Here is a 16582-nt window from a genome sequence, read left to right on the forward strand (position 1 = left end):
TCATGAAACAAATCACTATCTAAACTTTTGCAAGATTCGCTGCAGAACTCGATATTTAAAATAAAGAATTTACGAACTTCATTTGCATCATTAGCTCAATTTCACAAATTAAAGAAAGATCACAATTCACACAATTCATCGAGATCAGAAAATAAAAGATATAAAGAAAAAGATTTTATCGATAACGGAACCTAGAAAGAGAATATACTGCATACAAAGCGGAAATCAAGACCTATCCAAAAGAATCCAGACTTCTATTATAACAACATGATTACCAACTCTTATATTCCCGATCTTTATATCGCTCAAAAAGCTTTCTCAATAACTATAGAGCTCGCAGAAAGAAAGAGGAGACACTGACACCGCAACGAGCTTTTCTTTCCATCAAATTTCTATGCAGAAATATTGCAATATCCGCTCAAGAATGAATTTTTGCATACTGCGCAAGTCGAAGTAGGAAATCTCAAGGCAAAAGACTGCTTTATCTTTGTTAATCAAGAAGAAGCTCGCGATTCACAAGTTCTTCCGTTGAAATGGGTCTTTATATACAAATTTGATGAAAACAACAATTTCATAAAAGCGAAAAAACGGATCTGTATAAGAGAAGGCCTTAAAAAGGATATTATTGTTAATAATTTCGCGACAATAGTATCTGTTAAAATATTTTGAATCATTATAACACTGATAGCTGCTTTTGACCTCGATACGAATCAGAAAAATATTATGAACGTCTTTTTAAACGCTTTGCTCAAAGAAGCCGTATACATGAGATCACTAAAGGGATTTCATACAAAAGGGAAGATATGGAAGCTGAAAAAAATGCTATATAGATTACAGAAATTGCCATGTCTTTGACAGCAAGCCCTTTCCACTATACTGCTCAAGTTTGGCCTTCATTCCATATCTGAAGAGCAGTGTCTCTTCGTGAACCGATATATGATTGTATTAATCTACATTAACAATATTATCATTATTAATATATCTATTGTCGAAGCCCGAAAAGCCGTAAAACAATTCAAAAAAATTCTCGCGGAAAAATACAAACTACATGACATAGAAGAAATGGACTGATTCTTCGGAATCAAAATCATTTGAGATAGAATTTGCAAAAAGCTCTGACTCTGTCAAGATGCATATCTCGAAAATATTGTTATAAAATTCCATTTGAATAATCTCACAAAATGATCGAATATACCGTATTTAATTTCACTTAATCTCGATCCCCACAAAGACCAGACAACGAAGGCAAAGATCAAAAAATATTCAATAAAGATAGAATCAAACCAATATTCCGCAATGATCACATAATCTGATATTGCACACATGGTGAACTGTTTATCTGAAACGCTTAAGAACCTGTCAGCAAATCATATTCGCGTTATAGATCGAATCATTGCTTATTTCTATATCACACAATTTCATACAATTGAATACTCTGTCGAAACAAACGATCAAAAAATCGCAATCATCGCTTCAGATGTAATCTTTGAAAATCAATCAGATTGCTGAAATTCTGCAAGATTCCTCATAAAGCTCTACAACGAACCCGTAAAATGAAAAGTCAACAAACAACAAGCTATAACAATCTCTACAATTGAAACTGAATTTTTCATTCTATCTAAAATCGCCAAAGCAATATACTGATAGAAGAAGATCTTCAATATCATGGATTTCAATTTCCAACATAAAATGATTGTTTCTTGTGATAATCAACAAATTGTCTGATTGGTCAACTCCGAAGACGTAGAACAACGCTCTAAACTCCGCCATGTTGATATATACCGTTCATGGCTTCGCCAGGAAGCTCAGAAAGATGATCTATACGTACGATGGATCTCTATCGATCGAATGATTGCAGACAGGCTTACGAAGTCTTTTCCGGCTCAAAACCATCACAAATTCATGAAAATGTTAAATCTTGTCAACATCAAGGACCTCATTATGGCTCAAAAAGGGAGATAATGGCCTTACGCAAGGTGCTGAGGGAGTAACGTATTTCACAAGCGAACGTGACACACAAACGAACGTGACACCGCCCGCAACTTAGACGCGTTGGAAAACCTCACCTAATTCAACCATCAACCATGCCTCCAAAAGCGCGTCAAAATTCAAGAAAATTAGCAGAACGGGAAGACAGAATCAAACTTGCTGTTGCTGCTTTGAAAAATCAAGAAATTCGCAGTATTCGTGAAGCTGCGCGTGTTTTTCATATCTGCCATGAAACTCTCAGTCGTCGACTTAGCGGAAGAACTTCGCGCTCAGAAATACGCGCCAACAACCATAAAATGACTCAAAATGAAGAGGAATCGCTTGTACGATGGATTCTATCGCTAGATCGACGTGGAGCTCCTCTTAAGCCATCAGATGCACGAGAAATGGCTAATATTCTTCTTGCTGGCCGCGGTACTACACCTATTCAATCAGTCGGAGTGAACTGGATTATCAACTTTATTAAACACCGTTCTGAAATAAAATCCTGCTTTTCTCGACGATATGACTATCGACGCGCTAAATGCGAAGATCCTAAATTGATGAAAGAGTGGTTTGATCGCGTACAAATCACTATAATGCAACATGGGATCGCACAAGAGGATATCTACAACTTCGACGAGATTGGCTTCGCTATGGGCCTAATATCTAATGCTCGAGTACTTACTAGAGCTGATTATTATGGCAAAACGCGTGTTGTACAGCCAGGCAATCGGGAATGGATTATTTCGATTGAATGTATTAACTCTACTGGTTGGGTGCTTCCTCCGTGTGTTATCTTCAAAGGGAAGGTTCATATAGAGGGTTGGTATGAAAAACCAAAGCTTCCACTGGATACCAGGCTTGAAGTTAATCCTAATGGATGGACTTCTAATGAGATAGGCCTTCGCTGGTTAGAATATCTCTTTATTCCTATGACTACTCACCGTACGATTGGGAAATACCGCCTTTTAGTTATGGACGGCCATGGCAGCCATCTATCGCCTCAATTCGATCAATTATGCAGTGAGAATAATATTATTTCTATCTACATGCCTCCGCATTCTTCCAACAATCTCCAGCCTCTAGATGTGGGCTGCTTTCGAGGTCTAAAAGGCGCGTACGGCGATCTAGTGAAGCAAAAGACAAATCTAGGAGTCAGGCATATTACAAAGTTTGACTTTCTAGAGATGTTTGCAACGGCCCGTGATCTTGCTTTTACAGCAGAGCCTATTCAGAACAGTTTTGCAGCTACTGGCCTGATTCCTTTCAATCCAGATAGAATGCTTAGCAAGTTGAATATTCAACTAAAGACCCCTACTCCTCCAGGCAGTCGATCAACTGATTCAGCGCCTAAAACACCCTACACAACTAGACAGCTGGAAAAGCAAGCTTCTGCAGCAAAGAGACTGCTTAAGGAACGCGCCCATAGCCCTTTACCTTTGGTAGAAGCGCGATTGGACAAGATCATTAAAGGTCATGAATTGACGCTTAATGAGCTTCTTCTTGCAAAGGAAGAAATACGCAAACATCGTGCTAATAATGAATGGGAAAGCGAAAGACGGAGCAAGTCTACTAGGCAGCTAGCTATAGAAAAGGGTTCATCACTTCGAGAAGGCCTAAAGCGATTTCAGCGCGAGAATGAGGTTGATGAAGGTCAAAATACGCTTCCCATAGATCCAGCGCTTTCTGCAGTTGGGCCGCGCGTACGAGCGCCACCGCGCTGCAGCGATTGTCATAATCTAGGACATAAGCGATTGCAATGTCCTAATCGAATTCCCAATTAATTTTTAGATAGAAATCTGATTGTTTGGTTGATAAAGGCTATAGTATCTACCCTATAGGCAGGAATTGGCTGGCGGTGTCACGTTCGTTTGTGTGTCACGTTCGCTTGTGAAATACGTTATGTGGCCGCGGAACTGACTAAGCAATTACTTCATTATCTTGCTCAACCGATCAAGCAATCGATCAATATTGATCGTACGATTAAGAAGCTTGAATCGTATGATCAAGCTCTTTTATTGCATATCTGAAGCCCCTGAAATTGCATAAATATGGCTTCTTTTTGCAGTAGATTAGAATAATCAAGACCTTCAATCGTTTCATATGATCATATAAGCTCGGCGTATTAATCAGCTCTTTGCCAAGACCATTTCTGCCACACCGCTCTTCTCTTGGCAGGATCATGTGAGTATCTCCTTCTACACATCTACCAGTATCTTGCACGTAGCTTTGATGGCCATGGTCATTTTATGCGACTGCCCATCTTGTTCCTTCTCATCCTGTCCCATTTTTCCTTTCTTTCTTTCTGTTCACCGACCTCTACTCTGTGTGTCCAGATTTGTACCACATTCGGATATATATTATCTTGAATCTGACATTCAACTGCGCGGTTCGTACATGGAAAACAAGGAATTCCATTGACTGAGCAGATGATTAACTATGGATACCGGGATGAGAACGACGTTAGTGAATGATATGAAAACAATAACGGGCTGCTAAATTCCTGGAGAATTCTTGGAGAAATCCCGGAACCAAGACGGCACTTTTATCAAGGTTCCAGCTGAATCGAAGCAACTTGGTCGTTCTAGCAAAGCTGCTCTAACCTCGCAAGCCTTGGCCGACAAACCACTGACTGGCATCGACCCACCTACTTGTACCGCCCCTGTTCAGTCTGATGGCGTTCTGAATGGCGCCACGAGTCCAATGCATGCGAATGTCGATATTCTTGCTCCGCGCGTGCATTTGAGTGTTCTTAGCGAGCTTCATCGCTGGCAATGTATGTCTATGTTATGTTTGAATGCATCCGAGTTTAAACTAATGAACTACAGCTGTTGGATGCCTGTTGGCGACGGGAAGATGTGCGGCAGATCTTTTTGTCTGTGGGATCTGCTGATTGAGCACATGGCGAGTTGCCACCAAGGTTAGTTGTTAGTTGGCCTTTATCTGCAATATCATCACAGTATACACAAAGTCTAAACCTTGACTCACAGTTCACGTTCGTGAAGAGGCACGCATGAAGTCTCGTCCCGGAGACCACCCCCAAGGCAAATGAGGCATTGACTTGATTTGTTTACACCGGACAGTGGCGTGCTGCCAAATTTCTGCATGAACCTGCCGCGTCGATGACCAACGTGACCTGCCCCTCTCCCAACACAAGCGCGCTCGCATTGGGTCATGACTATGATGCGTTCGTCATAGACACATCCGAGGATGAATCCGCCACGACGGCCATGGACCGCAACCTGCGCGGTGCAGCGTCGTTCTACAAGCGTATGCAGCCGAATGCCGTCGCGATTCAACAGGCACGCGGCATGATCCACAGGTTCGCCGAGCTTGCAGTGCTGGAGTTGCCAGACCACAGCAACCAAGCCTGCGAGGTCTATTGCGTGTTCTGTTTCGATGGCTGTGTCAATTTTAGACGCGGCATGCGCGACTGGCAGCGCTATGCATGGATGAAGGTGTCGGCTAATACACCTGATATGACGCAGGGCGACTTCGTTGGCACTGGTGAGAAGCCATGTTTCAGCTGGCGCACCGCTATAGTCACTATGCTGGCATGTACATACAGGACGTTCTACAAACGCCTCGAATATACGGGCCCCCATAAGGGGTGAGCGGTTTGCCGCATGACCAGTTCGACGATGACCGCGGCAATCTTCCCGAAAGTAGTCTACTGCGCGCATCTACACAACTGGTTGAGGCTGCTTATCGGTCATGCATACATACTCAGAAGTGTGCAATCTGAGCGCAGGGCGCCCAAAGCTGTGGTGGGCGTAGCCAAGCCCGTTGAAGCACTGGCCCTGGTTGAGTACAACCTGCCTGACGCCGAATGGCATCATGACGCTATTGAGAGCAGGTTTGAAATAACCGATGTGCGAGTTTTCACCGGCACTACGCCCGAGCTCATTGACAATGTGCCCGAGGTGTGGGAACTTGTACGCACGCGCTACTCCGCCTTGGTGCGCATGACCACATTCTTCGAAGATGTCACTCTACACGCGGTTCTGGACACGTTTAAGCATTAGCAGAGTGGTGTGCTGTTGAGCTACCTTAGTGCGGCGCGTAAGCTCACATCGGGCTGGGGAGGCGCCCTTTTTGCTAAGTACCGGCGCGTACTGCATGCAATACGAGCTCATGTCTGTGCTGGCTTATGAGTCTCCTTATATGCTTGTATACAAATACGTGTACGCCTGCCCCCAGGCTCTGGGCAAGGCCTTGCACGCCTGGAAGCTTCAATACCTGCTGTATGGTCTCAGCATGGATGGTAACGAGAATGAACGCCTAGTATACACCGGGCTACCGTTCGAGCCATGACCATGGACCATGACCTGACTTATATCACGACGAATCAATCATGAGAAGGGAACAAAATGACTGCGAAAGCTAGCGTATGATGAGCTTATCGATCATCAGCTGCCACAGCGGAAGCTGTATTGCTTGGCTCCGCTGGAAATCCACGGTAAATCGAGAAAGACTGTGCGCAGCTCGTCACTAGATGGGCCATCTAGTATTAACACTCAAACCTCCCACAGAGGCTGTGAAGCAGTGAGGTTATCTTCAGATACAACCATGGCCACCCAGAATATCCATGAGACGGACAGGATTCCAACCAACTACACACTAAAATGTATGGTCCGGATACTATGCCATTGGTGATATGCCAAAAGTGGAGGAGGCTATCCATAACACGCTGCACAGACCGGGGATGTCTGGATGCAGGCTGAGGCGGAAATGTTCTATTTCCATTCTCAACCCCTGAGCTAATTGCTGAAAAGTTCGTTCACTGGCGTGTCGAAAGACATAAGAATTGGCTGCTTGAAGATAGAGATACAGGAGCGAAATCTCGCAAAGGGAGTTTTTACAACGAGACAACAATTAAGAGAAGCTGGCGCGATAGAGGGGTTGATGTATCCATGTTAATCTTGGTTCGATTATCGTTCGACAGGACCAGATATCTTTGGGGTCCGCCCACCTATATTCCTCTGGATGATCTCTTACCGGACTGGACCACCCACGAGAAAGCCGCCTTTGTGGTGTGATAGGAGGTATTTCTCAGTGTCCTCACCAGGGAAACCCCACTGAACATGGAATAAGTCTTTTTCGTGGATGCAAGCCTCGGACAAAGGCCAATGGTAGCATGGCCGCGCGGATGAAGATGATGAAGTACATAGCCTTGGTGGTAATGAAAGCATCTCGCGACATGCAAAATAGGAATCAATTGAGCCTATAGTAGCTCGTGTTATTCGGGAGGGGATAGAGCAGGCTTCCAGTCTTTTACATCACGGAGGCATCATTGAGAGCACGTTGGATGTTGAGCATGCACAGATCCTCGCGACAAAGAGTTCACGAGTTAACCAACCCATCCAAAAACTTGGGCCAGATTTCTTCTCGCAGCAAACTTACAGACGATCTGCCTATCGCGGTCCTGGGTTGCCGAAATCTCCTACAATTGACCCAAAAGGAACAGAACATCGATTTGCATGACTAACACTCGATCCGGGAACACAGAACTATGGATGGCTGAGAACCATGCATCATTTAGTCATGCAACGGTTGCAACCCGCCCACAAATTGGCGGATTGCAATTAATGCCGCCGATTGGCATTTTATACGCCTACTACCGGATCGTACCGGACGAAATTCTAAATAGCCTGGAACAGAGAAATATAGGTAATGAGAGAGTACTTGACGATCATATACTCCCTAGACAACAGGGAGCTCCCAGAGATATTGGGCTTGTTGGCGGCCATAATGGACCAGGCTGCTATTACTTCTCCTGTGTCATCGTCAACACCATAAAGCGCACAGAAAGCGAGTTCGAAACGGCTGGATCCCTCCCTGCCCGCCATGTCTTTTGTACTGATTGCAGGTTTTATGAACTTTTACCAGCCTATTTGGCACCAACAAATATATGAAGCTGCTTCTGCACAACAATGGACCTTGCGGCCACTGATATTCAAAAAGACGCTTCTTGAGTCCGATCAAAGAACCTAAATCAGACCTATGCGACATACACGCTAGAGGTATTGAGTACATTTTCCAGCAGACAAAATCAGAAAAGCCCTTGAGCTTAAGATGTTAAGTCACCAGCCCGGCTTATCGTGCTTCCTTGAGAAGGAGACATGGTCTCTTGAAGACTTTCCGTCTCTTCCAAGTGTTGCAGGTGACGAACGCCAAGGACGACAAGTGCACGATCTGACGCACCAATGATCCACAAATCCCACTCAAAAACAGAAGGCCGGAAAGATGAAGTTGCCTTGAGATGGATAAACCTGTCAAATAAGGTTATCCTTGCCTACTATTACATGTTGGGGCCTGGCAGAAAGGCAAAATACATCTTATTTCAAAATGGCATACTGTCCGCGGCTGGGAAGAGTTTGATGTCATGAGACTTTACAAGGATAACCCAGCAACGAGTCCCCGGATATCACTTTTTTCTCAACAGTTGCCAGCAAATGTGGCTTTATGCTCACGTCAAAGTGAAAGCAGCTCACTGCAGACGTCTAACAGGAATACAATCTTTTCTGCTTCTGCTTCGGGATCTGCAGGACATTGGTGTCCCCATTCGCTTTGATGTCAGTTGACCTGAGCCTCCAGGCTCTGTGTAGTCAAGTCCGCCTAACCTACTCAGTCAACCCAAATAGCTGGCAAGAACAGGTCAGGTGTGTCGTATAGGCCTGAATACATAGTGTTGGCTCACGAGAGATACTGGATCATATGAATGATAGTGAGATCATATGCGTCAATGGACGGTTTCAAAGGCTCACACAGCGAATAAAGGGTATAGCACCATCACGCCCGAGAACGCTTGAGATTCCCGATAACCGTTTCCCGCCTATATCTCAGTGCTGCCGCTGAAAACAGATAGCAACGTCCATCTAGCTAAAGTGTATTGCAATTATCTCGACAGACGCGATACGATACTAAAGGATGTGGCTGTCCATGCCCTAATGAAGAGACGATTCATGGTATACTTCCTGTTTATTGTCTGTCACAAAAGCAATACCCTATTTGATGGGCCCGATCCGATTTCGCTACCCGTGACAAGATGCTCATGATTATGAAAGCAACCTGCCAAAAGTTCATTGTCCTGGATGAGTGACCAAAGTTTCTACTAGATCCATTATAGCCCTTGGCTTTCCTACCACGGCCACGAAGTGGAATAATGCCGCCCAGTTAGACGGTGTAAAGCGCAGGAACCTCAAACCATGCCGGATTTAGTAGCCAGTCCAGCCGTAACTGATGAACAATACCTTCTATTCTGCTTTCGGCAGTTAACCCAAACCAAGGCCTTCGATCCGCGGAATTTTGGTTCCGGACACTTTATCACCACTGCATTATCACTTGTAATGCAGCCCGAATTCCGATAGTACTGGAGGTGGCTCAATCACAGTCTATCAAATTGGCAGAGTAAGACTCCTTTTTCAAACAGACACCCCAACAGCAAAAGGATCATGCCTTGAAGGAAAGGAAAACGACCGTTAGGAGAAACAGTGGCGAACACTGCGGCTAGTTCCATAATACTCCCTTGACAGGATACAGTGCAGTTTCGCCGCAATTCTGCGTTACAAAACGCTCAAGAACTTGAAAATCGAACCGCAGGCATGCCGCTGAGAAAAAAAAAAAAAAAAAAAAAAAACAGATGCAGGATCATCTACATACTATTGACTGCGGCTAGTCAAAATCCGTCAAAACCTACAATTGGCTTGGACTGGATCGTCATTTCCACTGCTCTCAAGAAGGGGTGTAGGCAGAGACAGAGGGAGAAACACAAGTGATTACCAAACTAGCCATGTGCGGATGTTATATTCACAATCCAAGGAAAGCCTAGAGGGATATAACCAGTCCTAATGCATTGGCAAGCTCACAGGCCTGAAGACATGCAAGAACTGATGTCGACACTCTCATGTGCTAGCTCAGGCTAACAGCGTCAGACTTCTTATATCAGACGGCATCAGACGATCCATTCCATCGTAAAGATGATTGTTCTAAGGCCCCAACTGATTCCGGATGTTACAAAAATGTTATCCTCCTCAGATAGGCAAAGGAATCTCTAGCGACTGCAGAAATTCCAACTATGTGACGCGAATACCACGTACAGTCCTGGCCGATTCTATTGAACAAATGGACTCGAAGTGGGATATATGGAACGATATGGATGCCAACGTCGTGAGCAAGCAAGGGGGAAAGCTCAATCGAGGTCGAGCCAGCCCATTGGATTGGCCGCCAATGTCCCCTAAATAGGACGCCCTACCTCTTAGTTCGAATAGGGCCCTTCCTCGTCACGCTCTGTCTTTGCGCCACGGCGGGCTGGGTGCCATTAGGGCTCTTTATCGTTCTGGGACAGGTTTATTACCGGCTCTTAAACCCGAGATTCACCTCGGAAGAGGAGAAACTTCCTTCGTGAGTCGGACGAAATAGATGGATTCATGTCCCTTGAGGAATACCTTCTTAGGAGTAATTCTTATCATACTACGACGATGTTGAACCATTGTGCAGTCGAGCTGCCAGCCCCGAGCAGCGTCAGCCAAACTATCGAGTCGTACATAGAGCCTATCCGTCGAATCCTTACGCTCGAAATATTCATTCCCTCCGCTTCTCGTTTTGCGCAACCTTTGGGTTTCTCTAGTGTTCGCGAGATCTTCTCCCACTTTGCTCCACATGGATCGACTTACACAACCGATTGTCTAGTTCGGTCTAGATCACACGAATCAACGTTTGCCGCCGGAGTTCAAAGCTTTTTTGTCGAGATACCGATTTCGATATCTTGCTCTCCCAGTTCCAGATAACTGGTTATACGAAGGCTGAGATTAAGAAACAAAAACCAATCAACACCCGCTAAATTCAATCGAAAAGGCTACCAAATCAAAGAAGACTTAGAAGTTGGCGTGAAGCAAAAGGAGTCTAGGCAGGCAGAATAGACCACCGAAACTCACAACTGTCAACACCCTCAACAGAGCGAATGAGTCAGATTGACATGGTACGAGCCTTGTTTTATAACTAGGCTTACCAGCGGGAGAAACATGAGGGACCTTCCGAACCTGGGAAGATGGCAATAACAGCCCGAGGTTCGTCGGTACAGTTTCTCTTCCTTTTCTCGTATCAACCGCCACCTTCTCAAGTTTCGATTTGTGCTCATATGATCTTCATTTGTGACGAGCTCGGGTTCCTTTTAGCTCGTATGTTTTTGTTTCTCATGTATCGAGCTAGTCGAAAATGCGGTGTTGATGTCTCAGCCAGCAGTACTGGCCCTCGATCTTTATGAGGATACCCAGAGGAACTTGAATTGACCATGGAGACAGCTTGGGCATGACTCCCCTCGTATCTTTCCCGATGGGCAGACCCCTTATGTGTCTCCGTACCCGACCTGTCTGTGACTTGCTGGTCGACTGAATGGGGGAAACCAAACTGATTGGCGGTGGCATATTCCTGAGCGACTTCATGAGCCAGGCGTACAAGATCCGGGGAGTGAAAAAGAAAGTTCGGGATTATCTCACAGACGATAGTCTCAGCGTCGATGAATGCTACGACTGCCCCGATACTGAGCTACATGTACATAAATATACTATGGACATTCTATTTTGGCAGAGGCTTTATTGAAAATTATACCATTAGGCTAAATTTCAATTCTTCCAAGGCTATAACCTATTATGGTGATGGAAAGCTCAGTCGGCGCCTAATAATAACACTTGGACTCGCCGAGAAAGAAGACGGTCTATCTGCCGAATTTCATAGGAACAAGAACAAACAATGAAAAAGGAAACACGATGGGAGTCTGTCGAGGACAAGATACTCGTATATGGAAAATCCCAGGAAACGCCTCACACCGCCTATACAATCTATAAAACATGTCTATTATAGCTGCCACTACCTAGGTGGAGCATTCCTATGTGGAAGGTCTCTACTCGAAGCGGAGAATTCCTTGAACTCGACCCTGATACTACGTGAAGCTGAAGATAAAAAGGCCTTGTTATTCGACCCTTAGATAGATGACCATCGTCAATCATCATCACCAAATCAATCAATTTGTTCCTCTTTGGCAGACACCGAATATTCACACCTTATCGGCCTTTAGCTTTTAAAACAGACAGTCTCAACGAGTGCTTCGGTTTCCTCAATAGTCAAATCGTGCCGTGCCATCGACTATGGTAATGTCCAAAGACTCCTCCAAGGGAGGTGGTGACAGGCGTGCCGTACCTCAAACTCAGCCCGGTCTTGTGGAGGATCGAAAGGGAATGAGTGGTCTGGATTGCAGCATTCGCGAGTCAGTTCCTATACACCCCTTTCTTAGGCATAAAGTGTACTAACGACCGGTAGATACTTTCGTTCGTCAATGTATTCAGACATGAAAATCGTGACCAAGAACCGAGAATTCAAGGTGCATAAGTTGGTTGTTTGCGGACAATCCGGGTTTTTCACTCGTGCTCTTAGAAATGACTGGGTGGTAAGTGGAGAACATAGTTCGCATAAGATGGCTTGACTAAGATGTAGACAGGAGGCAAAAACGAACACGATAAATCTTGCTGATGATGACCCGACAGCTATTGAGGCGATGGTCTATTTCATGTATGGTTTCAACTATGACAGCAGTGTCAAGGATCAGGATCGTGCTTCGCCAATGCTATTCAACATCAGTGTCTACCAGATAGGAGACAAATATGACATACCGAAACTGAAATCGCAAGCACGGGAGAGATTCATACGCGGCATCGAAACAAGTTGGAAATCTAAGGACTTCCCCCTTGCCGTTGCGGATGCATACAGAAAAACGGTCCCGACTGATCGTGGCCTCCGTAATCCAATTGTCAAGATCACCTTGAGTCATATTGATTGGTTGCTGAAAGAGAAAAGTTTCCAACAGGTCCTACGGGAAACAGTTGATTTCGCGGCTGACCTTGTCGAAAGCAAAGAACAGAAAGCCAAGCCGAAGGTGCACAAATGTCCGCACTGTTTGAAGACTTGCGCCATAACATCTCCTGTGTCTCCTCAATACTGTCTACTATGTGGATCCAGTTACAGCAAAAGAGCTCGGCCACCACTGGTCTTTGGTAATTATGCTCATCTTGGCTAATAAGGACATGAATATGCAGAGCTGATGAATGCCACTTATGAGAGATATAGCACTGTATTTCAATAACTTATCATGAAAGTGACCAAGATCAATACGCATGCCTTGATATTTCTTACATTGTGGTAGTATGTATAAACATCACCCTACCTACTCCTTCCACCTAAGTACCTGAACGGTTGCTTCCAATTGGCTTATTTTCTGATCACTGACATCTAAGCTCGAATGTTAAAGCACACGCAGTCAAATGGCGATTCAGGGCCAGTTTGAAGCCAATTGAGAACTTTACAAAATCAAATCAGACAAACCAGAATTGGGGTGTGGCGGGGAAAGGGAGAGAAGAAGGGCGGCGCATGAGTGACAAACAGAGACAAAAACCTCAATCAGTCATCAAATGGAAGATTTCAATGAGAAAGCTGAATAATCTTGTCCTGTAGTCCTACTATTTCCAATGTTAACACCTTACAATCAAGCGAAACATAACACAACTCTTCGGCAATGCGTGAGGGACCTAAATTTATCATCATTCTTCACCACATCTTGGCTTAGGGCAAGGTCTCACATGTTTGCGTTCAAGCTCGGAGTGTATTCATTCTAACCAAGGGGATATATCGCTGAATATTAAACGTTTCTCTCTCATTCTCATCTACCATAATCACCGTCTCCACGGCACAAAGAACAAACTAAAATACAATATATCATAAATACAAACCCGTTCCCTTCCTCGCCTCACCAATCTAATCCACATGAATCCTCCTCAAACACCTCTCCGCCAAGCTAACAAACGAGCTTCGCGTATGCATCATACTAACATTATCACTGACTAAGAAGTCTCCCTCTTCCCAAGCATGCCAATAACAGACTCGTCGGTCATGCAACAGTCCGTCCAACACCGCACAAACAGCCTCGGAGCTCTCGACGCCATGAATGGTCACGCTTGTCGGATCAAAGACTGTTCTCTCCTGCGGCCATGGTTCATGATAGCGGAGGGATGGTCGCCCTGTTGCAGGGTGGGGTATGACGAGGGGGAGGTTGGGAATGACAGCGTCGTCGAAGGAGGTAGTGCGGACGGTCCAGGTGAGGGGGCTGAGGGCTGAGAGAGGGAGAGATGGAGGCAGGTTGGCGAAGATGAGATGAGAGGGGGCGAAGAGTGTGTAGCCAGTGTTTTTGGGGGAGGGGGTAATGGCGGTAAACATTTGGAATCTAAATGCAAGGTCAGCTCGCTGGATAGTGTATGAGACAAGGGGCAGAGGACAGACTTAGGCGGAAGAGAGACAACTTTTTCGTTGCCGTCGGGGTCGATCTCTTTTTTTATCTTGAACAGTCCGTCATAATGATACGGCATCCATTCTGCAGAAAGAACGTTGTTCAAGCCCTTGCCGTCGGATCCGTGATCTTTCACTTCGAGGATGAGACCGAACTTCCATCCTACGGGAGTTCCCATCTCTTCGGCCTTTTGAACGAGAAGATCCCGGTCAAGAGTATCTCCGAACCCTCGCAGAACGACGGGTGAGTTTTCTTGAGAGAGCAAACGGAGCTTCTGCATGTCCACATCTTTGAACGACGGCCGCGTATCCTTCACAGCCTGAATCGTTATACCACAAGGGTAGTTAAATTCGATGCTGACATCACTAGACCACGAGTAGAGGTCATTCTTCTCTCGAAAGTACCTTGGCTGTCCATTCCGAGAGACGAGTTCCGTCTTCTCGTCACCATCAAACACGTCCCGATGCTCGAACTTCATGTGTCCGTCAACGCTAAAGTAAGGCGCCGAGTGCCAAGGCGTAACGGGCGTGACGGTCTGCGGAAGAACAGAGATCGAGATCTTTCGTGATCCATTCGACGGATGAATAGACAGTCGGACGTGATCAGGGAAGGACTTGGCGATGGCTTGTGCGAATGCCTACTTGGTATTAGCTCCAGCCGTCGGTCTGGTTCAGTTAACGTACAGCTCCCCTGACGATCATCTTCTTGGCGATCTGCTCGCATTTTTTCTTGTGTTGGCTTTTTGTTCTCTCCTCCATGGTATGTGCCAAATCCTTTGTGAGAAACTTGATGTACCCGCGGTACGTCGTGCAGACGTCGTCATCCGATGCAATACGCTCGTTAACATCATGGTCCGAGGGAGTGTGAATACGAATCAGATCTTCGCGAAATTGTGGTGCTCTCTCCTCATAGGTCTTCGTGTCAAGGGGAATCTCGTTGACCATGTAGAGAAGATCGCGCAGATGGACAAAGTTGATGTTGGTGAATTCCTTCTCTCGGACCATGGCACGTAGAGTCTGTCCGTACTCCCAGACCTCCCTGTCGGGGACACCCAGAAGGTCTGATGAAGTTAGAAGGAAAAGCCAAAGATCGAGAAGAGCACTAACCGTTATAAACCAAACCATCCGACGCGATCGTCAGCTTGGCTCCTGGGGAATAAATGTCCTCGATCGCAGCGCAGAGTCCGTTCAAATGTGCTAAGGAAATCTCTTCGCCCTTGTCCGGTAGGCTACCTAGAGTCTTGCTCTGGCGGTTGGGCGACTTGAAAGGGAATGCAGGCAATACAAGCTGGATTGCCTTGTGTGTGCGTACTTGGCCATAGATTATGGACAGAAACTTGAGGTTGCCCTCGTCCGAGCGGTCCTCAACGTTCGACGGCAAAACACTGCGGTACCGGCCAAGGACGTCCAGGATGTTGCAGGCCGTTTGCAGAGCGGGTCCGTCGAATCGACCCTGCATAAGAGACAGGGTCGATGACGAACCGTGAGAGTTGGACAACAGTCGAACCATCCCGTGTGTTCTTCGAGCGAAAGAAGTGCGAAAAAGTCACAGCGACAAGCACAGAATTTTCCAGCACAACCCTCATCTACTGGAGACTATATACCGGCATCAACTGCACGGAGACCGACGGTGGCTTCATCTCATTGGATCATTCCAGTGGCCAAGAGTTTCATCCCAACAAAACGTAGTATTCACCCGGATATTCTTTTCCCTATTTTTCCTACCCCTGGACCCTCTCCTAGTAGCGTCATGACCAAGACCTTTGTCATCTGTGGCACCATGCTAGAAGGGATTCCGACCTGATTCCGACGTCTCAGCTGATCCCTTAGAGTCTAATGTAATTTAGAAGTTTTGTAGCGTGAACAAGGAGGCGGATAAGAGTTCCTACGCTTGCAAACTGGCTTATTAAGTAGCGGAATCAGACCGCGCCTGACGGCCGGTTCCTGATTGCTAATAGGGTTGAATGCCTGTAACAAGCTGCCTTGGCGGATCCACTGTGGCTACTCCCATCTTATCTCGGCCGGAGTGACGAAAACCCAGGACAGGAAACACACGCTAATGGATGAAGACTTCAAGTCAACAATTTTCGATTATTCGGCTGCGTGTTGCTAATGTCGGCGTTGCCGGAGGGGCCCTGCTACCAGTCAATAACTGATTCCTTTTCTGGGGTGACTGCCTAACCTCTCGTTCCTCCTTCCTCATCAGTGACTACTCCCATCAGATCTCGATCGGAGTGGAGGAAAATCACGAGAAGATTCCGAGATAGAGTTCGTGAAA

At 45.8% G+C, this 16582-nt stretch overlaps 5 protein-coding genes across 5 annotated transcripts; 4 read left to right on the forward strand and 1 right to left on the reverse strand.

Moving 5' to 3' along the window:
- Nucleotides 1-1988: 1988 nt before the first annotated feature.
- On the forward strand, nt 1989-3874 carry LDX57_013068 (uncharacterized protein). Its single transcript, XM_046094821.1, has one exon. It carries the CDS (start codon nt 2085-2087, stop codon nt 3753-3755), a length of 1671 nt encoding a protein of 556 aa, XP_045946320.1. The 5' UTR covers nt 1989-2084; the 3' UTR covers nt 3756-3874.
- A 1219-nt stretch (nt 3875-5093) lies between these two features.
- On the forward strand, nt 5094-5585 carry LDX57_008625 (uncharacterized protein; the record flags this gene model as incomplete). Its single annotated transcript, XM_046090347.1, has 1 exon — nt 5094-5585. One exon carries the CDS (start codon nt 5094-5096, stop codon nt 5583-5585), a length of 492 nt encoding a protein of 163 aa, XP_045946321.1.
- A 27-nt stretch (nt 5586-5612) lies between these two features.
- LDX57_008626 (uncharacterized protein) lies at nt 5613-5996 on the forward strand (the record flags this gene model as incomplete). The annotated part of the gene is made up of 1 exon (XM_046090348.1): nt 5613-5996. One exon carries the CDS (start codon nt 5613-5615, stop codon nt 5994-5996), a length of 384 nt encoding a protein of 127 aa, XP_045946322.1.
- Nucleotides 5997-6105: 109 nt separating this feature from the next.
- LDX57_008627 (uncharacterized protein) lies at nt 6106-6285 on the forward strand (the record flags this gene model as incomplete). Its single annotated transcript, XM_046090349.1, has 1 exon — nt 6106-6285. One exon carries the CDS (start codon nt 6106-6108, stop codon nt 6283-6285), a length of 180 nt encoding a protein of 59 aa, XP_045946323.1.
- Nucleotides 6286-12757: 6472 nt separating this feature from the next.
- On the reverse strand, nt 12758-15859 carry LDX57_008628 (isocyanide synthase family protein). Its single transcript, XM_046090350.1, has 3 exons — nt 15412-15859; nt 14989-15365; nt 12758-14942 (listed from the first exon to the last, which is right to left on the reverse strand). Exons 1-3 carry the CDS (start codon nt 15812-15814, stop codon nt 13971-13973), a joined length of 1752 nt encoding a protein of 583 aa, XP_045946324.1. The 5' UTR covers nt 15815-15859; the 3' UTR covers nt 12758-13970.
- Nucleotides 15860-16582: the final 723 nt, after the last annotated feature.

The sequence above is a fragment of the Aspergillus melleus genome (genome assembly GCF_016097325.1).
Source record: "Aspergillus melleus strain CBS 546.65 chromosome Unknown contig5, whole genome shotgun sequence".
NCBI classification, from domain to species: Eukaryota; Fungi; Ascomycota; class Eurotiomycetes; order Eurotiales; family Aspergillaceae; genus Aspergillus; species Aspergillus melleus.